At 32.0% G+C, this 25,923-nt stretch overlaps 2 protein-coding genes across 2 annotated transcripts; one reads left to right on the forward strand and one right to left on the reverse strand.

Annotated features, from left to right (window-relative positions):
- Positions 1 to 18,109: 18,109 nt before the first annotated feature.
- Positions 18,110 to 20,252, forward strand: LOC108459642 (putative cyclin-D6-1). Its single transcript, XM_017759043.2, has 6 exons — positions 18,110 to 18,560; positions 18,646 to 18,726; positions 19,108 to 19,203; positions 19,301 to 19,502; positions 19,580 to 19,710; positions 19,818 to 20,252. The coding sequence occupies exons 1-6, from the start codon at positions 18,369 to 18,371 to the stop codon at positions 19,992 to 19,994; spliced, it is 879 nt and encodes a 292-aa protein (XP_017614532.1). The 5' UTR covers positions 18,110 to 18,368; the 3' UTR covers positions 19,995 to 20,252.
- Positions 20,253 to 23,975: 3,723 nt separating this feature from the next.
- LOC108459047 (transcription factor MYB30-like) lies at positions 23,976 to 25,382 on the reverse strand. The gene is made up of 3 exons (XM_017758415.2): positions 25,154 to 25,382; positions 24,932 to 25,061; positions 23,976 to 24,849 (listed from the first exon to the last, which is right to left on the reverse strand). The coding sequence occupies exons 1-3, from the start codon at positions 25,284 to 25,286 to the stop codon at positions 24,342 to 24,344; spliced, it is 771 nt and encodes a 256-aa protein (XP_017613904.1). The 5' UTR covers positions 25,287 to 25,382; the 3' UTR covers positions 23,976 to 24,341.
- Between the last annotated feature and the right edge of the window lie 541 nt (positions 25,383 to 25,923).

Raw genomic sequence — 25,923 nt, forward strand, 5'->3', positions numbered from 1 at the left:
AAAGCTCAGCTTTGATCCACCACCGGGATACGTTATGGAGCTTTTTTCTTGGGTTTTTAGGCTTTTATGGAGTATTTATGGAGTTCCGCTTACGGTTTCTAAGGGGAAGGGCGAGCAAAAGCCTTTTCAAAGAGAGAATGTCCGTTAAGCCTCCCCGAGGGAGGTATGGAGGGGTAACGTTCGTTGTTAGCGTAGTTATAGTGTTGTTACCCTCTTGTTTGCACGGAATTTCATCTAACTTTCCTTGCGCTTGCGCAAGGGAAAACTCAAGAATAAAATTTCTAAATTTTATTGATTTTCGTCTATAATGTATAATTTGTTGTATTGTTTATATTCCAAATATTTCAAATACACGTACAGAGAGAATAAATGATTCTTATTCAACCGAGTTGAAGCTAGCAACATGTCGATTCCACACCGGAGGTTGGTAAGAACTGAGGGACAATGCCCCCCTAACCTAAGCGGATTTTCGACAACTTGTTTGAATTTGGAATATAAAACCGGATTATAAAACCGGATTATAAAACCGGATTTTGCGATATTTATATTGTAGAGGATTTTCGACAACTTGTTGCACAAAAGCCTCGATGGGTCAGATGTACCGTTACCCCCCATACCTCCTCGGGGGGGGCTTACACGTCACTCACACACTCTCTCTCTCTCGACCACACTCCCACTATATCTTTTTGGAATTACGGGGGAGTGTGGGGATATGAGAGAGCAAACTAAAATAAACACAATCGTTCGGTTGCTATACTCCAATAGCAACCTCACTACCTTACTAAATAAATATCATAAATGACGCATGAAACAACTGGAGTATGTTGTAGCATGGAATTGAAATATTTGATTAATAATTATATTTTTGTATGTGTATTTGAAATATTTGGAATATAAACATAATGATATTTGAAATAATTAATTGAAATATTTCAGATATAAAAATATTTGAAATATCATACCCACAATGTAGATGAAAAATAACGATATTTGAAATATTTTACATATAAAAATAATAATGGTATTTGAAATAATTATTTCATTTTATAATATTAGAAATCACCATACCCACAATATAAGTGGAGAAAATAAATATTTGACATATAAATATTGTATATAAAGAAATATATATATATAGAAAATTAGTTAATATTTTTAAAAATAAAATATATTTGACATAATGATAAATATCAAAAGTATATGTTTTTATTATATAATTATTAATTTATTTATATAAATAAAAAGTTATTAATTTCAAATATTTTTAACATAATGATATATATAAAATCATTGTTATTTAACCATCTAACCAAAATAGCTTATTTGCTAAAAACATTAATTAAAAAAATAATAAAAAGCATGAAACAACATGAAATAAAAAATACAAATATGAGTAGGAGGGGAATTAAACCTGAGACTCAAGGACAAAATTACTAACATTTATCCATTTGAATAAAAGAGTTGATATGTTAAAAAAGTAATAAAAAAATGCCCAGTAGAACGTGCTTTTAGCTGAAAACTCATTCAGCAAGACACGTTTTTTGTTTCTTTCCAAAATTGGCATATTTCCTTCAATATCACAAAAATCGACCCAAAACCCTATTTTTTTTTTTAAAAAATGGCATATTTCTAGAATTTGACTTCCTAAAAATCCTCAAGAATGTTGGAGAATTTTTACACTAGATAGGTTCATAGGAAAGAGAGGTTGGTTATAACAAACACTCTCTGTTAACACCTACGGTTAGTTGCTAATTATTGAGAATAGAATGAACAAAGGTATTGTTGAGTATTGAGAGAGTATACTGAGCATTTGAAGAAATCTTTGTATCTAGACTAGTAAGCTGTGATTGTACATTATAGTGATAGTATTTATAGAATATAATAGTAATTGCTATGGCTAACAACTTAACTAATTGAGTAACCGACTAACAGCTAGAAGGCTAGCTCAATAACAGAGTTACCTATACTCTTAACATTCACCCATATTCCTGATAGGAAAGGCCCGAAGCAGATTCCGAAATCTAACAAAAGATGATATAGAAAGCGGCTTGGTTAGAATGTCGGTGACTTGATTACACGCAGGAACATCACCAACAATAACAGAGCCATTGACGACCTTTTCTCGTACAAAAAATAGATCAAGCTCGACATGTTTGAATTTGGAATATAAAACCGGATTAGCAGCTATGACAACTGCACTGGAGTTGTCACACTAAATAGTCAGTGGATCAGTACTTTGGAGTTGCAACTCTTTGAGTAATGAGACCAACCAAGTAATATCACTAGTAGCCGTAACAAGACTTCGATATTCAGCCTCAGCCGTAGATCGGGAAACCACATGCTGCTTCTTGGAACACTAGGGGACAAGTGTGACCAAAATACACACAGTAGCCTGTCGTAGAACGACGATCATCAAAATCCAGTCCCTAGTTAGCGTCCACATAACCAACTAAAGAAAGCCAGTCTAATAGATGAAAATCAATCCCATAATCAAGTGTACCATATAAATATCGCAAAATTCTTTTTAAGGTGACCAGATGAACAGAAGTGGGCGCATGCATGAACTGGCATATACGATTTACCGCGTAGGCAATATCTGGACAAGTCAAGACTATATACTGTAAAGCACCGACAAGACTTCTGTACTCAGTAGGATCAGTGAGATAATCTCCTTCATCCTTAGATAGAGTAGAAGAGCTAACCATTGGAGTATGAATACTCTTAGCATGAGACATAGAGCTCCTTTTAAGTATGTTACGGATGTAATTTCTTTGACAAAGATGAAAACACCCTATGGAGGAACGGGTAACCTCAATCTCGAGAAAATAGTAGAGATTACCTATATCTTTAAGTGAGAACTCGTCATTCAATTGTTGAACAAAGCTATCTATACAGGTAGGCACACTTCCGGTAATAATAATGTCATCCACATAGACAAGCACTTATAGAACAGAGTTAGTCGTAATTCAAACAAACAAAGATACATCAGACTTAGATATAACAAACCCAACAGAAAGAAGAAAATACTTCAATTTATCAGACCAAGCATGCGGAGCCTGACGGAGACCATACAAAGTTTTCTTCAGACGACAGACTAAAGGTTTGCTATTTGACCCATATTGAACATAGCCCGGAGGTTGTTGCATGAACACCTCATCGGTAAGGCTGCCATTCAAAAAGGCATTGTTCACGACGAAGCTGCCATTCTCTGGAAACAACAATAGACAAGATCATTCGAATAGTAGCAGGTTTTACCACCAGACTGAATGTTTCCTTAAAGTTAGACCCAAGTATTTGAGAACATCCTTTTGCGACCAACTGAGCTTTTCGATGAGCGATAGTGCCATCAGGATTTTTCTTGACTTTGAAAATTCATTTACAGTTGATTGCCTTACGATTAGGTGGTAATGGAATAATATCCCAGGTTTAATTACTAATGAGAGCATCAAATTTTGCCTGAGCCGCAACACGCCATTCAGCGGTACGAAAAGCCTTCTCAATGGTGTGGGGTTTAAGAACCTCAATAGACAAAGCCTTGGGCTTAAAAATGCCAGCCTTAGATCGAGTAACCATCGAACGACTATTTTTCAGAGGCAAAAAAGATTCCAGAACTAAATGAGAGGACTGAACAATAGTAGTAGGCACAACAAAACTAGGAGCCGTATCACCATTGGGTAATGAAGGAGAACTATGGGGCTCATGATCAAAACCCACCCTAGCCTGAAGAACTTCAGAAATAGTGGGTGAGGGGCAACAAATTGGAGGGGAAGATGACGGTAGAGCAGACGAGAGCTCCAGGGGCCAAGAGAGATGGTCTTAACAAGAGGAACAAACGTTGTCATAGAACCAGATAAGGACACGGAACCCTATGTAGCAAACAGATGAGACAAAAATCCTTCTTCATCGAACACAACATGGCGAGAAATGATAATCTTACTATCCAGTAGGAGACAATGATATCCTTTGTGTTAAGAACTATATCCCAAGAATGTACAAGTTTGAGACCAAAAATCCAACTTGTGACGCTGAAATTGACATAAATAAGGAAAACAGCAACACCCAAATACGCGCAGATGATCACATATGTGATCTTGTCCATGAAGAGCTCTATACGGAGTCTGTCCGTTTAGAACCAAGGTAGGAAGATGATTGATGAAATGAACAGCACAACAAAATGCTTAGGCCCAAAATTTCATAGAGAGATTTGCTTGTGCCAAAAGTGTAATACCTATGTCAACAATATGCTGATGTTTGCGTTCAGCCACTCTATTCTGTTTGGAGGTATGTGGATAAAACAAGCGATGAATTATCCCTTGAGTTGCTAGAACAGAAGTGAAAGCTCGATACTCACCACCCTAAGCACTCTAAAATTGTTTAATAGATTTTCCAAATTGGGTTTTGACTAATTGCTGAAACTAAACGAAGTAATCCACGGCCTGAGACTTTTGTTGAATAAGATAAATCCAAGTAAAATGAGTGCACATGTCAACAAAAGATACATAATACAAATTTTACCACAAGCAACTGACGCAGGTCCCCATAGATCCGAGACAACCAAGGCAAATAGGTCATTATATTTAATAGTTGAATCGGGAAATGGCAATTTATGGGACTTTCCTTTTTGATATACATGACAAACATTATTGAAACAAATTTTATTTGAAGTAGTACTACATTTATTCAAAACAGATTTAACAATAGAAGCAGATGGATAACCAAGACGTTTGTGCCATAAAGAAAATATATCAGAGTTATCAGATCAATTCTGGAGTCTAATGTGAGTAGTAGAATGAGCTACAGTAGTCTGAACAGACGCACCCAACACATCAAAATGATACAGCCCATCTCAAATATGGCCCTTCAGTAAGATTTCACTAGTCATGCTATCCTTAATAACACAATACGTTGGGTGAAATTCAAAAAACACACCATTGTCAGTGGCAAACAGAGAGACAGACAGTAGATTTTTCTTTATAGTCAGAATGCACAAAACATTAGATAAGTGAAGCAATTTAGAGTGTGTAGGTAAAACCAAATTACCAACAGACGAGATCATGGTGGAGTCTTGTCACCTATTAAAAGAGAGGATTTACCTGAATAAGGTGTAGAGTCATGCAACGCAGAGGCATCGCGACATACATGATGTGTAGCACCTGGGTCGGGATACCAGGATGTAGTTCCGACCGGCATAGAAATATAAGAATCACTGCCGTCACTGTTGGAGCTGTATTAAGTGGCATTAATATGAGACTCAGTGGAGTCAGAAACATCAGAAGCATGCATATCGAGTATACGAGAGAGCCCAATACAGGGGTTGGACCTAATGAAAACACGAGCCTGTGGCTTAGTCCGCCAAGGAATGGATATGCTGGACACATTACAAACACAACCACCTGGACCCCTAAGGTTTTGGCCACGGTCATGAGTAACACCAAATTCTACACAGTTCGATATGGGCCCATTTAGAAGAGCAGTATCATACGGCCCAAAAGAAGATGAGGCACCTCCATACTCTTGGTTTGGGACAGGCGGTAATTGGCTATTAAAACCAGCAGGCCCAATCAACCTAGAACTTCTATCATTAGTTGGCCCATGAAGAGGACCAGACCCAAACGACCTAGAACTCATATGATGATGATACTTAGGTGCATAGTACTACGCACAATTAGATTTAAATTATAAGTTTGACCCATCGTGGACCCCACCTTATAGACCAACATCATCATTTTGAATAAAAGGGTTAGAATCTCTAATATTTCGAGACATAGGAGCATAAGGACAAAAATTACCTCCCAAATAATAAGTCTGCGGCTCCTTCGAAAAAGGACTTTGAAACCCACTATAGTCTAGCAATAGACCATGACGATTTACCGGAGTTGATGCTCGAACACCTGATGAATGTCCCTCGTAGTCATGATTATAGCGGTAAAAACACCTCTGGGCGAAATGCCCGAACCGTTCGCATATCTGACATTGAACACGGGATCGGAACCCTCTCCCGTGGCCTCTAGACGGGGGACGACCACTATGGACAGAACCCCTCATGACCGGTGACGGAACGATCTCCAAAAGGTTGGCATGAAGAGGGATCTCCTAAACCGCACTCCCCTGATAGTTCTCATACTCAATGAGAACGTTAATAAGGCGTTGAAGTGACAAAAGTTTCGATGAGAACGAGGCTAACATAATAACAGCATTGAACTCTGATGGTAAGCCCGTAAGTACTATCTCTACTTTCTCTGCTTTAGAATTTGAGATCCAGAAGCCTCTATCAAGGAACTTGTATTTTGGATCTTAGCCACATACTCTTTGACCGAGAGACTGCCTTTTTTGAGGGAATGTAAATCGTGACGAAGACGAGAGAGCTTCGCATTGGTGATTGGAGCGAAGAGACGTGTGGCGGTATTCTATACATCACATACTGATCGAGCTTCTGTAAAAAAAGATAAAAGTTAGGAGTTAATCATGGAGAATAACCATAAAGCCAATAACCTATCCTGTTGAACAAAGGTTGACAGATTCAGATTCAGAACGAGCGAGCCTTCTGGAGACTGTACAAAACACGGCGAAGTCGACAATGTTCCATCCAGAAAGTCGGTCAACTCATAACCTTCAATGATCAACCGAACATGCTGCTATCATTGAATAAATATGCATTCATCTAACTTAATACTCTCATGGCGAGGAAAGGACTGGACGAGCCTAGCATTAGTGAGCGCCAAACAACCAAGATCGACGGAGGCAGAACCGGTAGAGGCGGTGGTCGTCATGGGAGCAGGTCTCCAGAACCTTGAGGCGACTGATACCATGTTAACACCTATGGTTAGTTGCTAATTATTGAGAATAGAATGAACAAAGGTACTGCTGAGTATTGAGAGAGTATATTGAGTATTTGAAGAAATCTTTGTATCTAGACTAGTAATCTATGATTGTACATTATAGTGATAGTATTTATAGAATACAATAGTAACTGCTATGGTTAACAACTTAACTAATTGAGTAACCGACTAACAGTTAGAAGGCTAACTCAATAGCAGAGTTACCTATACTCTTAACACTCTCAAGTAACAAGTGTTTTTTTTAACTAGAACTAGAGAAATGCTAAGCTTGAGATGTATTAAACACTGTTCTTAAGGATTTTTAAACTATAATGTATCCTCTAAACTTAACAATTTGTACAAGAACATAACCAAGAATAATACTGCAAAAAAAAAAAAAACAACAAGGAGGGAGAAAGAAAGAAAATGAAAAACTCACTTGGTGCATTTTTGAAATCAATATATTGAACTTTTTATATAGACTTGAAAAATCCTCGTTCATCGCTTCCTTAGTGATTTAAAAGTGGGGTTTCTTTTGAAATATTCTATATTTTTAGAAGGATAATTCAAATATTGTAGTGACGTGAAATTTAGCTTAGCTTGGCCGCTAATTGTGGCGATTTATTGAAAATTTGAAAACTGAAGTTTGATTTTTAAAAAAAAAAGGAGTCGCCACTGATCCTTTTTATAGGTGTGATCGGACATCTAATAAATTTATTTTTAAAACAAAAAGAAGGCCGAGTTTAGGTCTACGTCAAAATCCAGAGAAAAAGTAGGGTTCGAGAGTCGGTTACGTGCGAGGAAGGTATTAGCACTCTCGTGACGCCCAAAATTGGTATCTTATAAACACGAGTTATCTTGATTTTCGAAAATACGAGTTCAATGTAACATTTAGCCGGGATCCGGTTAAAACACAAGAATTTTCAATTTTTTTCGATTTTTTCAAGAAGGACATACTGTTTTAACACGAGCCGACAAATTCCATCCAACATAGCGATGAAATTCGATGACTTAATGTTAAATCGGTACATTGCCTTGATTATTGAAATTAATTAGAAAACAAGAATATGATTTTCGAAGTAATGCAAAGCAAACTGATATGGAATAAAAATAAATAAAAGAACTAGAAACACATTGAAGCAAATCATAAACATGACAATAATATCAAAAATGATAAAGATGTATGCGGTATTAAACGTAATATGAGAATTAGATATGAAATGGAAACAATGTATGTATATGTAGACACATATAATAATGGTTGATATAGTTATGCAAACATGATATTAAAAATATTAATGATGCTACACATATGTATACTTAATAGTAACAAATAAAAAAACTATATACATAATGGTATTAAAAGGATAGATATATAATATAATATGAAGAATGTATATACATAAGATGATCAAAATATGTAGATGGAATAGTTTAAGAAATATATGTACATGAAAACATTAAAACTAAGTACATAATAAAATATATACAATATGTACCTATATTAAAATGATAATAGTATTTATATAAAAACTATACACATGCTACATAAATACGTATATATATATATATAAATAACAATGTGTTAGGAATATGTACATAAGATAGTATAAAGAAATATATAACTAATGATATCAAAATGTATACATAATAACATGAACAATATAATACTTCCTTTCTTAGAAAAATGTATATAATATATATAAATATATATATATATATATACCTACATAATATAATATTTACATAATGTATACATACTAGAAATAAAAAGACTATTAATAATACTACATAAATATATACATAAATATATTAAAAATATATACATATATCATATTAAAAGAGTATATACATAATAAATATAAAAACATAATGTGGTATTTGAAATATATACATGACGTGTATAAAGATATAATATTAAAAGATATGTACATGTAAGTAAAAATGGATACATAATAAGGTATTAATATATTTACATAGTTTACTCATATTAAAAATAATAATAATTTTATAAAAAACAGCTATAATAATATTACATAAAGTATACACATATATATACATAAAACATAATATTATTATTAAATTTTTTTCATAATATACACATATATACGTATAATATAGTTATATAAAAAATACGTACAACATATAGTATTAAAAAATAAACACATTCTAGATGGTATTTAAAATATAGTATTAGAACATAACATCGTATATACATGAGATAATATATATAAAAATAATAGAGTATTCAAAATATATACATGATATATATAAAAGTACAATATTACAAGATATATACGTAATATATAAAATATATACATGATAATATAATAAGAAAATATTATGATAAGTACTAAAAATATCTATATATATACATGTATAATAATAAAATAATAATAGGAAAATGATAAAATAATAATAATAAAGAACTATGATCTTGTATGAAAAGTATCTATATACATACATATATACTAAAATATATACTAACATTAATAATGAATATAATATTATAATACCAATAATAATATGACATTAAAGTAACTAAGTATAGTAGCATATATATATACGTATGCATATATAATGCAAACATACACTAAAAATGATAAATATATTGATAACATTAATAATATTAGAATAATAATGACAATATTTAATAATAATAATAACAATATTTAATAATGGAACAAAAATGAGTACGAAAGGATTAAAATTGGACTGCTAACAAAGTGTTCGGGCAAATTTGAAATAAAAACAAAAGAAAGGGACGAAATTTCAACACGCGCGTAACCTGAAGGGGCCAAAAGCATAATAAATCCCTTGATCAAAACGCAGCGTATCAGTGGGGGTTAGATTGTAAGGCGCGAAAACCTTCAGGGCCAAATTAAAAAACGTGAAAAATTTAATTACAAAACATCAAAAAAGCGGAGGGGTTAAACGTGCAAATAACCCCTCCCTTAAAAAAACACGCGGATCTTATCTGGAACGGGTCGGGTCGACCCGACCGGGGGCCAAAACGACGTCGTTTTATTTTAAAAAGGGGGGACCAAAGCGCACCGTTTTGGTCCCTATATAAGACAAATTTTTTTTAAAATTCATTTTGAAACGAGGAAAGGAAAAAAAAAGGGGGAAAAAAGAGGGAGAGAAGAGGAGAGGGGAGGAAGGATCCACCATGGGTAGGTCAGGACCCTCGTCGCCATTCATTGTATGGATTTTCAAAAAGGTAAAATTTTTCTCTCTTTTTTTATTGTTGTTTATTTTATTAATTTTTTTTATATTTTTTAGCTTAATAATATAGTATATATATTTGAATATATATTAGATTATAGAATAAAGAAGAAAAAGAAAAGCAAAAGAAAGAAAAAAAGATTCGGTAATAGGAAAAACGATGGATTTTAATCACCTCTTTGATGTTGATCTCGATTTGAACAATATATAGTACTGATCTATTGTTGTTCCTTTAAAAACTAATGCATGTATTCTCTGTTTTTGTTTTAACTGTCTAGAGAGAGGGCCAGCCCTTTTTTTTACAAATTTCATTCAGTTTTTTATAGCCGATTTTGTTACACTGCCTACTTTCTATTCTTTTGCTGATGTTACGTGCTCTATTTGCTTTGCAGGTAGTGGTTGAACGGTGGGAATGGGGGTTGACAGAGGGGATGGGACAGAAGCGGTGGCAAGGGGGCTGAGTTGGCTAGGTGCAAGTGGGAGCTGATTAGGGTTGGGGTATTGGGCTTGGTCATTGGGCTAGGTTGGTTTAGGTTGGTATTAGGTTAGTGGGTCTGTTGGATAGGTTTGGGTAGTGGGTCTGTTTTGTATTGGGTTAGTGGGTATTTAATGGGTTGTTGGGGATGGGTTTGGATGTAAACGGGTTTTGGGGTTAGGGTTGGCTGATGCTTTTAGTGGGCCATTCGGGTTTTGGGTATTAGGGTTATTGTTTGGGTTTGTGTAATGTAAGTGGGCCAAATTGGCCTATAGCAAATATAAATAAAAATTTTTCTTGTATTATTCAATATCAGGCAATTAATACACTAAGAGTGTAAGAGTAACTTTCAAGTTTCAATGCATTATTAAGAGTAACTTTCAAGTTTCAATGCATTATTTTCAACTTTGAAGATGCTAATTTTAAGTAATTTGAAGTGAATTCTCTTCTTAAGGTTAACACGATTTGCTCGATTAAAGTTCATGCTCATGACAATAACATATGTCATTAAAACTAGTTTATATATTTCAATAGATAAATTCACGTACTTAACTATTAGTTTATAAATAAATACATAAATAATGTATAAAATATAAATCTAAAATTAAATATTACCCAGTGCATACATCATGGTATTTCTTGCACCATTTCAATTTTATAATCAAATTGGTATGCATTTAAGTTAAAACGGGGTCTTGACTCTATAGAGCGGTGATCAAAACTTTTGTCAGACATTTGTTTAACATGGGTTCAAACTGAGTGACCTCATCCCCTACCCCAATTTTGTATAAAAAAAATTAAAAAAGATAACTGCACATGTATGAATTAGATATAAAAGAAAATTTGAATATACCAAGACCATCAGTGTCATGCCATAACTAATCTTAGATTTGATTAAGGCATCTTACAAGCTGCATTATACAAATGAGTAACTCTATGGTACAACATGATTGGCAATGCTGCAAAAACATACACAATACAAATATAGAGTACCTAAACTGCCATAATGAATATGTTTAAGCCCACCATGGAGCATCACCAGTTCTGAAATCTGTTTCGACCCATGGAACAAATACTACATTCCCGTCTTCTATACCAGCATGAGCCAATGCTAATGACTGTTCGAATCATCACACAATCAATTCATTATTTGTAAAGAATGAGATAAAAAACTAAACATAAATTTGGATGTGCAAGCTTGTGAGACTAAAGGAGTAAATACAGGTAATTTGTATTAGGCTCACTAGGGGCAGGTCCTCTTACAATGGCATGGACATATGAACTTGTTCTCAGCTTGATTCCATGCAACAACACATTCAAGGTGAGTGCACACAACATTGATACCATATGTTGCAAGTGTTCTATTTTTTTTCCACCACTAGGTAGGTGGGGTCTCCTTGAAGTTTCATAAACAATCACAGTTTTATAGACTTCAACAATAGGTAGAAAAGCTCAATAAGAAATATCTTATGGTTACCTTAAATCCTTGAGTTAGGTTTCTACTCTAGGGCCGTGAGTCTTAAGCAGCAATAATAACGTTGTTTCCAATCTAGTTAGCCGAGGATGTTCATTGTAGGAAAAACATTGACTTCGTAGATCAGAGTATTAAGGAGACCTCCTTAGAAATGTTAGCAGTACAAAAAATCGATATGAAACATATTGAGTTATTAGTGGGGCTACCACTTATGAGAGTGGTGGGTTGTGCATCAGACTTTGGGGGAAAAGTGGTGATGCAAATTAAGCAGTCTAATCAAGTAAATGCTATAAGTGAGGTACATTTCAAACACTTATCTAATATTTTACATTATGACTTATTGTTGGCTTGGCAAAGATATAGGGGCCCTTTCAAAATTCTGAAGCGGATAAGCCAAGGGCTACAAACTAGAGTTAGCGACAATACTCAAGGTGAACCCGGTGTTCAATGTGGGTATGCCAAAGCCTATTTGTGAGGATCAAGGGGATTCTGATCAATGCAAGTCACAATGGGAGCAAGTAAGAGCGGTGGCCATTTACGATCAAGATGTACAAGAGAGGAATACAATTCGAGTTAGGCGACAATAGAGACATAAGTTAAGGCAAATGTTCGAGGGGAAAAACTATTCGATAGAGAGACTAGTTGGGAATCAACCGAGGCATCGAGACCGTTCCGAGACAAGTTAAACTAGTGCCATTTTGAGGATGCGAAAAAAAGACGTGAGAATGGGTGAGGGAAAGTATCACATGCCGTAGATCAAAGCCTGTGACAAATGTGCGCGGAATGTCCTATGGAGGCCAACTGATCAAATGGGGCTTGTTTAATCTACTTGAACTGGCTTGATTAGTGGAACATATGGAGAAGCCCATTTACTTGAAGCCTTGGTGGCCCAGTAAAACACTCTAGTAATACTAGAGTTACCAGGGTAATTATTGGAGTTTAAATCCTTTAGGATTCTTATATTGTAGATAGGAATTAATCTTAGCCGTCGGTATAATTCAATCTGTACCGTTAGATTTTAGAGAACTCAACTATAAATAAAAGTTTTCCCCTCATTTGTAATCACCCATTTGTATTCCCTTCTTGAGTTAAAGAATATTTTGAGAGCCTTTAATCAAATGCTTGGTATGCGTTATTTTTTTTGGCTTTTGTGTTCATTCATGACTTTTTTCTCTTTCGAGTTTGCTTCCACTTTGCTTCGGTGCCTCAGAGAATTTCTCTTGTGAATTCTTGCTTTTCGAGAGTTAGCCTTTCAAAATACTCATATAAAAGCCAAACTTTTATGAAAGTGTTCAAATAAAAGCTTTTCACCAAGGTTTTCAGACTAGATCAGTAGTCAAATATCTCAGACCACCAGTCCCTAGTCTAACCGATTTGTCTAGTTCAATTGAATAAATTAATTAAAAAAAATCATAAAAATTAAAAATAATGAAAATCGGTTCAACCGACTCATATTGGTTCTGAGTCAATTAGTCCAACTCCTTATTTCAAATTGGTGCCCCGATCAACTTTTGATCCAAATGGTCGATTGATCGGTCTGGTCTAATTTTGAAAACAATGCTTTTCACACACTTCACCCCAAATTTGTAGTAAAAGTTAGGTGAATGTTGATGTGTTTAAAATAAAACACATGAAATAGCTGTCATGTATTACTTGAAAAGAAAAGAAAAAAAACATAATGGCATGTTGACAAAATTTAGCATTCAAGGTGTACATATTTTGTCAATTTGGCTTTTATGATTATTTTTAGCTAAATTTGACTATTAACCTTTTAAAAAGAGTTAAACCTTTTTTAATGAAAATACTTACTAAAACATTAATTTTTTAATAATGTTGTTGTAACATAGGTGTTAGCCCACATATATTTCATGCTAACATGTCACTATTGTCTTATATGACATGTGAATAAATAATTTAAAAATTATAGAAATATTTAAAAAAACATCAAAATTAATATATATATATATATATAGTTCATAAAAGTTCTAGCATAGAGTATAGATAGATTGCCATGCTATTATGTCCGAACGTTTTAGTCAATATTTCCTTTTAAAAAATAGCTATTTGACCTTTTTCTAAAAGATTGATGGTCAAAAAGGTCAAATTCAACTATTTTAAAAAAATTTGAGCATCAAATTTAGCTCAAAAAAAGAATAAGGACCAAATTGACAAAAGCTATAGCCATTAAGGGAAAAATGTATCATTATGTCAAACATAATTTGAAACCTGATATATGACATTTGAAAGGTACTTATTTGGGCACTTTAGCACATTTGAAAAGGTTTGGCCCTTATTTGATAATTTAGGTAAAAAGTCCTCTTTGGTCCTTCTCAATTTAAATATTGAGCAAATTGGTCCATCTAAAAATTTAGAGCAATTTAACCCGGTTAATGTCAAAAGTAAATTTTTCATCAATCTTATATATTTTTATTAGTATAATAATAAATTTAACTCTTAAGATTCACACATTCTCTGCAATGAATAATAATTAATAAATAGCAAAAGAAATGAAAAAGCAAAAAAGAGCGTTGGTCTTCTAATAGGTGAAAATATATATAGGACCCTTTGGTTTTTCTTTAGACTTTCTCTTCCACCAATGTAAAGAACAAAAGAAAAGTTGGAATCTATTTGTTTTTCCATCGTCAAACAAGAAGATAAAAGTAAAAGATGCATGGAAAGGCCAAAAAAGTAAATATATTTTGAATAAATGAATAGAAATGGAGCAATCCTCGAAAAACAAACATTGGAACGTTCTTCAAAGGCATATTACCAAGTTATGAACTCTGGAAAAAGTTTGTAAGCCAAAACCCTGCCCGCATTACCATGCACACACACAAATTGGATTATTTTAACATCTCATAGGATTACGATACTCACTCATGTTATTAAAAAAAGAAAAGAAAAGCAGATTCATTTCTTAAAGAAGAACCCTATGCAATGCTTTGTTGAATGTGAATTACAGCGAAAAAGGTTTAAACTAAATAAAAAAGGAGAGTATATTAGCAGAAAGATGCAACACAGTAATTATTTCTTGCTAGCTGCAGTTTTAAAAGTTGGTATAAGCTTTTAATTTGCGCATTCAATATGTTAACAAAAGATAGCTGCTTCGGATACCATTATAGGGATCATTCATATTTAAGGATGAGTTTTTTGGTACCATATTTAAATGCATAGACAAGTGATTTGATTTGTATCTTATGAAGAATATAACTCGATATCTATAAGTGTTGGTTTGTGATCATACTTTGAAATAAAGGCTTAGATTTAAATATAAAAAATATAAGTGTAAAATTAAACGTCAATAATGGTAATATAAAATGATTATAAAGCAATAAGAAATAAAAATAAGGATACTTATAAGTTAAAACACTTTATTCTAATTAATGTCAAATATTATAAAATATACGAAAAAATAGAAAAGTATTTACCACCCTTTTCATAGTAAATTAGAGATTTTGGCATTGTTGTATAGATTTTTAATCTAATGGGAAAGGATTGTATAAAACAGTGACACCACTTCATCTGTATCCTTTTCCAATAGTTTTATGCCACATCAGTACTCTTATCCTGAATTCAGAATTTTATCTTGAAAAAAATCAAATCCAAATTAAAATACTAAAATTCAGGATAAAAATATTGATGTGACATAAAACTATTAAAAAAAATACAGATAATATGATATCATTGTTTCATATAATCCTTTCTCCTAATTTAATAAGTTGACAAATTTTATAAGAACAACTGAGATATTTCATGTTTGCTCTGGTGTTGCTACTTTTGCAGTTTTGACTAAACTGCAGGCAATATATCAATAAATCTGCTCAACAGTGTTGGTCATTAAGAATAAAAAACAAAAAGTACATAAAAAGAGAATGGTGCCATGTGGGTTTCAAGCACTCAAGGCATGGGTCAAACTAGTTAAAGGGATTGGTATATAATTATAAAAAAGTAGGTGCATTTTGAGTGTCTTGGTGGAGCCCTATCTCACTTTAAATTTCCATACCTTATTTCATTTTTTGGTTTCTCTACTAAGATGTAATTTAGCATATCAAACAATATTAAGTTATGTTATAAAAAAATCAATTATAAGTTAAAGAACCTTTTCAAATAGACTTTGGAGTTCTCCTATCCATAATTTTCTTTTTAATTTTTTGCACTAAATGTTCAACACAGAAGACATGAAATTAACCCAATGTTTTCCACATGTGTCCTGATAATTAAAGGTTGCTCCCATGGTAGATTACCAAAAGGAGTTATTTAGTGGTAATGTATGGAGCTACATTTGTATTAATAATATGTAGGAATGGTGGGTGGTGAAACATCAATGGTTGTGATTAAAAGAAAGAAATGAGACTGTAACTGTTTGATCAAGTCACGTAAAAAATTAAATAATTGTATTAGTAATATAAAATTTGTTAAATTAGTTACTGAATATGTTCAAAAGGCAAACTTATGTTTCTTAGTCCAAATCCTGCATGACATGATTAGGGGTGAGCATTCAATTAAATTGAGTCAAGTTGAATTGAGTGAAAAAATTTCGAGTTAATTAAGTTGTCAAGTCTCATTTTATCATCCTAATCTAATTTGATTTTTTTGAATCGAGTTGAGTAAAATGAAATTCGAGCCAAGTCGAATCGAGTAAAATTGTTCGAGTTATATTAAAAATTAAGCATGTCAAATTAAAATCTTATTATAATATAATTAATTTCATGTTAAAGCATATAAATTTGAGACCATATATATTTGAAAACTCTTTCAAAGTAAAATAAGAGCAAAAATAGGATACTTTAGTATGAAAAACTTGAATAATTAATTTACTTATTTAGGTCCCAAAATTATTATTTTATATTTTTAATATTTTAACTTTTTATATATTCTTGAGAATATTTTGGAATTTTTAATATATATTTAAAATTTTTATATATTTTTAAAATATATAAAATTTGAAAATTTTATAAGTATTTTGAATTTTAAAATTATTTTAAATTTGTTTTATAAATTTTGATGAGAGAGATAGATTTGCTCATTTTAAAATTGACAAGGATTGAATGTGTATTTATTCCAATATGTTATTTGAGTTATTCAAATTATTCTAGTTATTGGAATTGTAAAATTTAACTCAATTAGAAATCGAAACTCGAATTACTAATTTAAATTTACTCGAAAAAATTGAATAACTCGATTCGATTAACTCAAAATTAAAAAAAATCAATTTTTTTAATAGAATCGAGTTTTACTTATCTCTAACCATGATAACAATGAAATCACATTTCGTTTTCGCTTTTTGATTTCAGCAGTTCCATTATATAGATGCATAGCTGAAAGATATTTTTCCCTTTTCCTTTTGCTTTTTTTAAACCTTTACCTAAGTAGTTTACAGACTTTAATAGAGGTAATTGCAGCAGTTGCAGCAATATTTAATTTTAAGAAGAATATACCTGGACAGGTAGGGTTCTTTCCATGTTGACAATGAAATGAACTGCATGTATAGTAAATTGTAAAGGGAAAACATGATGTGCAATTAGCCTTGTTTAAAAACATTTGGACATTTACTACTTTACCTATATGCAGATAAACAAAGTTATACTAAGTAAAAGGCCCACTCTCTCTCTGATTCACCTCCACTGAGACAGGAGATTCAGTGTTTAAGGTAGTATTCAATTTGTAAATCCAAATTTTAATTAACACTTTGAAGACTTTTTTTTTAAAGGAGCCGACCTACTCAAAGTAGCATCATATACTCCATAATTGACATGTATAGAATAGGTAAGGGGTTTAAATCTCACCAAGGTCGAGATGTTCATGTTGCCTCTTGGTGGATGGTCGTACATCCACATAGGGTTGGAGCGTTCCCCTCTATAATAGTACACGATTTTCGTGGAGTGGGAGACAAAATTCTCCTGTTAGACAATACTTTTCATTATTGAGGGATTAGATCAACATTCTCGAAGATGATACTTCGAAGACTCCTCTAAAAAAAATACCTCAACAATTTAATTAATATAAAAAGATGTAATATTTAACAAAGGTAAAATCTATATAATATATTATCATGATTTGGTGAAGGTCAAAAGCCTATAAAAGTTAAGAGAATGAGTGAATGTCGAATTTGGGCATTCACCAAATAATCTTATCTGATCACTTCCCTTTTAAAGTAAGAGAGATAAGCGTACATCAGCAAAGTTGAGGATTTCCAAAGTATTCAGATACCATCTTTTGAGAAAGGAACAAAAGAAAAAACTGGTAAAACTGTGTGTGTGCCTCTCTCTCCATGCTTGTTGTTTATCATCACTGCATCTTGTCATTTAAACGATGTGCATAGATATAGCGGTGCTCACTCTTCAACGCCACTGAGCTTTTTTCTAAAATCAATTTGATGGAGTTCGATCTTGAAAACCCATTAACAAACTTCGACGACTTCCATGTTTCTAGTACTGTTCCCTCTTTTATCCCTTCCTTCTTCCTTGTTGAATCTGATCATATGCCCACTGAGACTTACATTAAGACCCTCAAAGCTAGTGATCTTGCTACTAGTATTAGACGAGAAGCTATCTGTTCAATCTCGCAGGTATGGTACCAAGGAACGTAACTTATTAATGGCGTTCATGCTTATGCATATACATGCTGAATTTGGTTGTGTTTTTTGATTTCAGTTTTCATGCAAATTCAGTCCTTTTTTGTCGTATCTTGCTGTCAATTATCTCGACCGCTTCTTATCAAGCCAAGGGTTACCGGTAAGGAAACCTTATATCCATTTAGTTACCAACATTTCTGCAATTGATAATTTGATATAGTACTCCAAAACGGGGTAAAAAAAACTGTGAGAATATATTTGGATTGTATCCCTCACTTCTACTCAAATTCTCCTAAAATTTATCTATTTCTATTAATAAAAATTAGTTTTGTATACTCATATGAGATAAACACAGCATATCGATCCTATATTATTATTTAGTTATTTTATCAAACATGTCAATTTTTAATAGAAAGAATCAATTTATTTTTCACTAAGATACAATAATTAATTTTTCCCTTTTCAAAATACAATTTAAGTACTAATGCTGTACCATTATGCTACTTTTTCTCCATAACTGACAAAAGATGTGATATTGCAGCAACCTAATACATGGGTTCTTAGACTTGTTGCAATCTCTTGTGTCTCTTTAGCTGCCAAGATGAACAAATTAGAGTTTGAACTTACCCATTTTCAGGTAAAATTATATATTATATCATGTTTATCAAGATGTATAAATTGTTTTTATGATCAAATTAACCTTTTTTTGTGTGTGTGTGGAATATAATATGCAGGGCGATGGAGGTTTCATGTTTGAGGCACAAACAATAGAGCGAATGGAATACGTAATATTGGGAGCATTAAAATGGAGAATGCGTTCGATTACTCCTTTTTCGTTCATATCCTTTTTTATTTCATTGTTCAAGCTCAAAGATCCTCCATTAATGGACGTCCTCAAAGCTCGAGCTGTTGAAATAATTATGGAAGCCCAAAATGGTAGGTCTACTTCAGTGAAATGCATTTACCTCTACTACTGTACTTCAAATTTCCCATAAATTTTGATTTTATAACAGATATAAAGCTTTTAGAGTTCAAGCCATCAATAATTGCTGCAACTGCACTTGTCTGTGCTTCCCATGAACTCTTTCCCTCGCAATTCCCCAGTTTTAGAAAAGCAATTTCCTACTGTCCATACGTAAATAAGGTAAACCCCATCCCATTATCTTAGTTGGTACAAAATTTAAACCTACCAACAAAGATTTTAAATTAGAAGATTGAACTATAATAAAAAACCTGATAATTTGGGTGCAGGAAAACATGTTAAACTGCTACAATTCGATAATCGATATGGGTTGGAGGTCCAACCAGGCCGAAGATATGGTTTCTCAGCAATTTTCAAGTTCAGAAGGAGACATGTTCAAGAGAAGAAAAACTAATGATTATGAGAAGAACCACACGGGCCACCTCTCTCAGGTCCAACACTGTTGATGATAGTGGGTGAGAGGTTTGAATCAATGGACTGTTTTGAGAGTGAGCCTAGCTACCTCTTTACGTTCAAATAAGAAATGGGATACATGATTATGATTCTTAATGGCTAATCCGCTCCCTTTCTTAAAGAGAGCTGAAGAGATGAAAACCGAAGAGAATTTTGTTTGCTTTGATTATTTTCCTTTCCTTTCTAGTTGGTACCAAATAAAAACAAGGACAAAATTGACACTTCGAATTATATGGTTGGATTTTTGTTCATCTTTGTAGAGTTTCTAGCAGGAGAATAATGGTGATGGGTCGTTATTACCGGTGGCAAAATGAGAAAGCCTAAAAAAATAAAACTTGAAATCCATAATTATAACGTTGCTTGAAATTGAATCCAAACTTTTATGTCTAGAGCATAATATTTTTGTCATTAGATCAAGAAGTTGACAATAAAAATGATTTTTTTTTTATTTTTAAATTCTCTGTTTTGAGAGAGCTTTTTTTTAATTGATCTTTTTCTTACAAGGATTGGTAGTAGGGAATAATATTTTATTGTCTAGAAAAGTTTAATAAATTATAATTATTGATCAAATAGTTATGTTAAAAATATATGAAAAGTTATCTTGTAGAGACAACTTTGTGTAAAATTGTAAAACAACACAATCCTCTGAAATATGTATCATTAAAAGATATATTTTAGGATAAGGTATTTTATTCTGTAAAAGACTTTTCTATTAGTCATTTTTATTGTTTTGCTTGGAATATTAAGGGTTTTGTTGTATCTTGAAAGCAAATTAGAGCCTAAAAATATGTTGTATACACCTCAAACTATCTTATTTTACTAATGTTATTTTATTTTCTTGTTTCAATATTTTTTTTCCAACAGTATTTGGTAAATTATTGATAATGACCAAAATACAGCTTGAGTTGTAAAGCTTAAGAAGGGCTTTAATAAAGTGCATAGTCATAACTTCCCAACTCTGATGTTGTATAGGTATTGGATTTAGCTTGCCAAGGTAAACAAAAATGTTCAATTTTATTCCTTTGGCATGTATCACGTTGCTGAATAAATTCCTGCACTTGTTTCGACATGTTAGGCCAGTAAAAGTAGAGCTTAAGTTTATGGTAAGTGGCCTCATTGAGGTGAGTCATGCAAATCTTGAAGCAGTTGTTGCTTCAAAGGCCCACTATCACCAATGCACACTTTCTATTTGATTCTTACTATTCCATTTTCAGACGAAAATGAAGGTTGAGCTGTAGGACGAATTGCTAAGGCAATAATCTTTTCTTGCACATTCTGGTCTTCTTTTGTAACTTTCTTCAATATCTTAAACCCACTTATTACAAGAGTAGTAGATGTCAGAATTAGGCACAAACCCTACTCCTCAAAGTGCCTTTGACAAGGTATTTGTAATTGCATTAGTTTTTCCTTTCTTGTTTTCGATAGTATAATTTAGATACAACAATTTGGTTAAGCCTTTCTTTTAATACCAATGGTTTGTTTCTGCTCCAACAAAGGCTTTATGGCTTCATGGTTTGTTTGATGACAAAATTGGTTCTCTTAAGATAATGCCTCCATTTGTTACTACCATTAGTATATATAGGTACTCTTTTTCATATATGGACAAGTTTGAATGCCTTGGCCCTAAGGCCTTTCTAAGATATTATAAGCCACCCTTCTTATGTGAGCACAACTCTTATACCTATAGAATTGACATCTGTTTACAAAGAAAAAGACTTAAAAAAGGTAGATAATATCCAAATCCATAGCAGATAATAATTTTAATATCCGAATCCACAAATTTCGGATTGAATATCCTCAAATATCTGAATCCGCAATTTGAATTGCCATCTTATATCTCCTTAACTTCCACTAGTTGAAAGTTACTCCTTTTTACATGATTAACCAATGCTAAGAGTGTTTTAGATTAACATCACATATTTTCAAAATCTTAGCTACATTTGGTTTTAGAGAACATTTTCTGTTTTATTTTTATTTTCAGAAAACAGTTTTCATTTTCTATTTTTGAAAATTGAAAAATACTTTTGATAAATGAAAATGAAAATTTGTTTTAGTAATGAAAATAGTGAAAACAAGTTTGGTATATATTTTTAAAATAGAAATGAAAATAATTAAATAATTAAATAAAAATATAATTTATTAAAATATATTACAATAATAAAAAGAAAATGAAATTAAATAAAACAGTTTAAAGGTTAAAGAAATAAAAAGTTGTTTCTAAAAATATTTGAAACAGGATAAATTTAATGGATAAAATGAAGCTTTAAAAAATGTTAGTTTTCAATTTTTTCCAAAACATGTTTTCATTGTCTGACATTTTATTAAAAACAATGAAAGCATATTTTTATTCTCTAATTTTTCACATATTTTTATTTTTATTTTCCAACAATCATTTTCAAAAATTTTAACTAAATATATTTTCTCTTCAATTTTTAATTTTCTTGCAACCTTTATTTCCTGAAATTAAACGCACGCTTAAATTCTCCTTGAACTTGTGAATTGTAAAGTAATGTCGAATGATTTGAAGATTCTTTTTTTATAGTGTGAATAATCTAAGTGATAGGGTTTTCTTGAATAATATGATTAAAATTATTTATTTTGTTGTCGATTGAGTCTTATCTCAATTAGTATAAATATTATTGTCGAGCAAGTTAAAGTGAATTTGATCGCTTTAAAACGTATACATCATTCTATTTAAGAGTTGAGAAATATATATATAAATAGTTCTACTCATTGTATAAAGAAATCATTTTCTTAAAACTAACTTTTAATTAGTTTAATTTAATTTAAAATAAAATAACTTTTAAATAAATTGACGTCTTTATTAAAAAGTCTTAGAAGATTTTTTTTAGCGTAAGTCCTAGAAGAATCTTAATTCTAGATTTAATTGACAAAGCCCTGTGCCTAAATTGATTATAAATAATATAAGCATAACGATTTATTTGACCTTTTAACTTTATAAAAATGTCGTTTTAGTTATTTATTTAATTTTTTTGTCTTTTTAATTTTTAAATTATAATTTTTTCAAATCACTTCAAAATGTATGAAAAAATTAACGTTTTCTTAACTTTGCTGACGTGGCATACAAGGATTCAAAAAATTATCTGAATACTTTTTAAAATTAAAATCATTAAAATTATTTAAAATATATAAAAATACAAAATAATTTTAGTATTTTAAATTTTAAAATTTAATTAAATATTGACATGTTATCCAAGTGACAATCCATTTCCATCCATTTTGAGGTGGTTTGACAGAAAAATGCAAATTTAAAAACTAAAAGAAGTGAAAAACTAAATAGAAGACTAATGACTTTTTTTATAAAATTGGAGGACCAAAAAAAATCATTATGCTAATAATTGATATGCTGTAATTGCATATTATGTCATCAATTCACACCCTTAGAAAATCCAACAATTTTTCTTTAATTAAAAAAATCTATTTCTTTTGGATTAATAATTGTTAAGTTATATATAATGTTGTTTGAATCAGATTAGATTTATTGGTCGAATCGAAATTCTGATTCGAAAAGTGATTTTGAATCGATTAGACTAAAAATTAATACTGAATTGACTAAAAAATTAATAAAATTGATTATTTTTAAAAAATTAATAATATTTTAATCGAATATTTAAGAGTTGTGTTGGTTGTCGTGTATACTTGGTGTAATACTATAGAAAGGATTCTTTCATTTGAATATTGATTAATTATGCTTGTCCTAATCACTGGGTTTCTTTTGTTTATTTCTTTAGATGATGTTATAATGGGTTAAATAACGATTTGAATCCCATATTTTATTTATTTATATACTGCTAGTTTAATTTTAATAAATAAAAACTATAGTTACATGTGTACTTCTGAGCAACAATTTCAAGTCTTAAGACTAATATCGTGTTGATCAGTTCCCCAAAAAACATAATGAAAATAGAAAATCATGATAAAAATTAGAAAAACATATAATAAATAATTCCAAATTTCCAAAAATAAAAAAGATGAAATAATTACTCAATCCAAATCTAGAAACATCATTCCATCTTTTTTCCTTTCCTTGATATCTAATAGATTTCTTCTCATCCCTTTTTGAAAGATATATACAACCTCATACATATTACATCATTTTTGCAGACTAAACAACGGCTAAGATTAGATCCTAAGCCCCAAAAACCTACATGATCAAGAAGAAGTAGTAGCATACATAAAACTAACTCAGCTAATTCCTGGTTTCACCTCGAACTGAGTCATGGTTGATGGATGAAGTGAAAAAAAAAAAAAGAAGAAGAAAAACTCGTATTCAAGCTGGTTTCTAATTAGATTTCTAGATATCTCTTCCTTAAATTTAATTAGAAGTAAAAGCCGTCGAGCGGATCGTAGGAATCGAAATGACATGAGATTTCTTCATCAAGAAATGGAAAATCGGGTAATTCATAGCTAGCAGGATCCAACGTAACACTTGTATTTATATTACAACTGTCCCAGAAAAATGGTTCATTCCAGAAATTTCCACTATTTGCCTCGTACCCGTCAAACGAAGTCTTATTGTTGTTGTTATGATCATATGTAACTGAGTCTTTGCTGGATATAACTGTGTTATCTTTGGTAATGGTGGAATTTTGATCACTTGAAGTTGGTTGTGGGGATGCTGATAGTGAGCTCTCGAGAATTAATGGAGGACTTGTGGGAACATCAATTACAAGATGATGATGATTGTTTAGCTTCTTTTCTTTTTTCTCTACTGCCTTTTCACTGTTATTTTGCTTATCCATAAAGCGCTTCTTGAGATGCGTATGCCAATGGTTCTTTATCTCATTATCTGTTCGTCCAGGTAACTGTGCAGCAATGGCCGACCACCTGCATATTGTGAATTACACAGCTTTAGATCATTAGACCAAAGCAGTATTTGAATAGATTCAAATGGATTAAAAAACAGTACCTGTTTCCAAGCGACTCATGTAATCTGACAATAGTCTCTTCTTCTTCCTTGCTGTAATTCCCTCTTTTGATATTCGGCCTTAAATAATTCAACCATCGCAGTCTGCAACTCTTCCCACACCTCGCCAGTCCTGAAAACACAAGGATCGATCCTTATATCACCATTTTCAACAATAATCCCCAATCTATACTCAGTATGATATGGACCATATGGTGTCTTTACCTGCATACTTGGGGAGTTGTCGCCAATTCCAACACCCATATCTAGTAACATAAGCTGTTAGTTTCCTATCTTCCTCAGGTGTCCAAGTTCCTTTCCTTAGTCCACTCTTATCACTGCAAGGAGTTCTCACCATGTTTGACTGCTCTATTTACAAACTATGAAACTTCAAACTTGCAACAATTTATATACTATGCCCATGTTTAGACCAAAACGTGTGACACGTTTAATTTGTGGTAGTTATAAAATATTCATTTGCATTTAATAAGAAAAAAAGAACCCTTTTCGTCTATATCCAGGAAAATTCAGCAGGATGTCGTTTTCATGGTCAAATACTAGAACGATATAGCTGACACCTTCGAGGAAAGATTGCTACTATGAAACGTGATGTATGCAGCGGATGAACCAAAACTTCGACGAAGTTCAGTTTAATTTTGATCAACAGTAGATTCATTACGTTTTTTTTTTATCTTAAATTGTTTCTCTAATAAATCAAAAAACAAAAGCCATTGAAGATTTTGTAGGTTGTTTGATCGAGTCTGGTATATATATTTCCGTGTCAGTTTGTGAGTACAAAGTACAAACAATAAGTGCAATGTTGCTTTCAATAAAGTAAGACATTATTTAGATGTAACCATCTGTTTTGTTCCGTAGCTGACTATGATTCATCTTCTGAATATCAACCTTGAAAATCATTGAATGGTATATCCTTTCTCTCCAAACGTTCATATATCAAAAATAAAATAAAGCCTGTCTCGAGACATGAAATTCTC

This window comes from Gossypium arboreum, chromosome 4 (assembly GCF_025698485.1).
Source record: "Gossypium arboreum isolate Shixiya-1 chromosome 4, ASM2569848v2, whole genome shotgun sequence".
Classification (NCBI taxonomy): Eukaryota; Viridiplantae; Streptophyta; class Magnoliopsida; order Malvales; family Malvaceae; genus Gossypium; species Gossypium arboreum.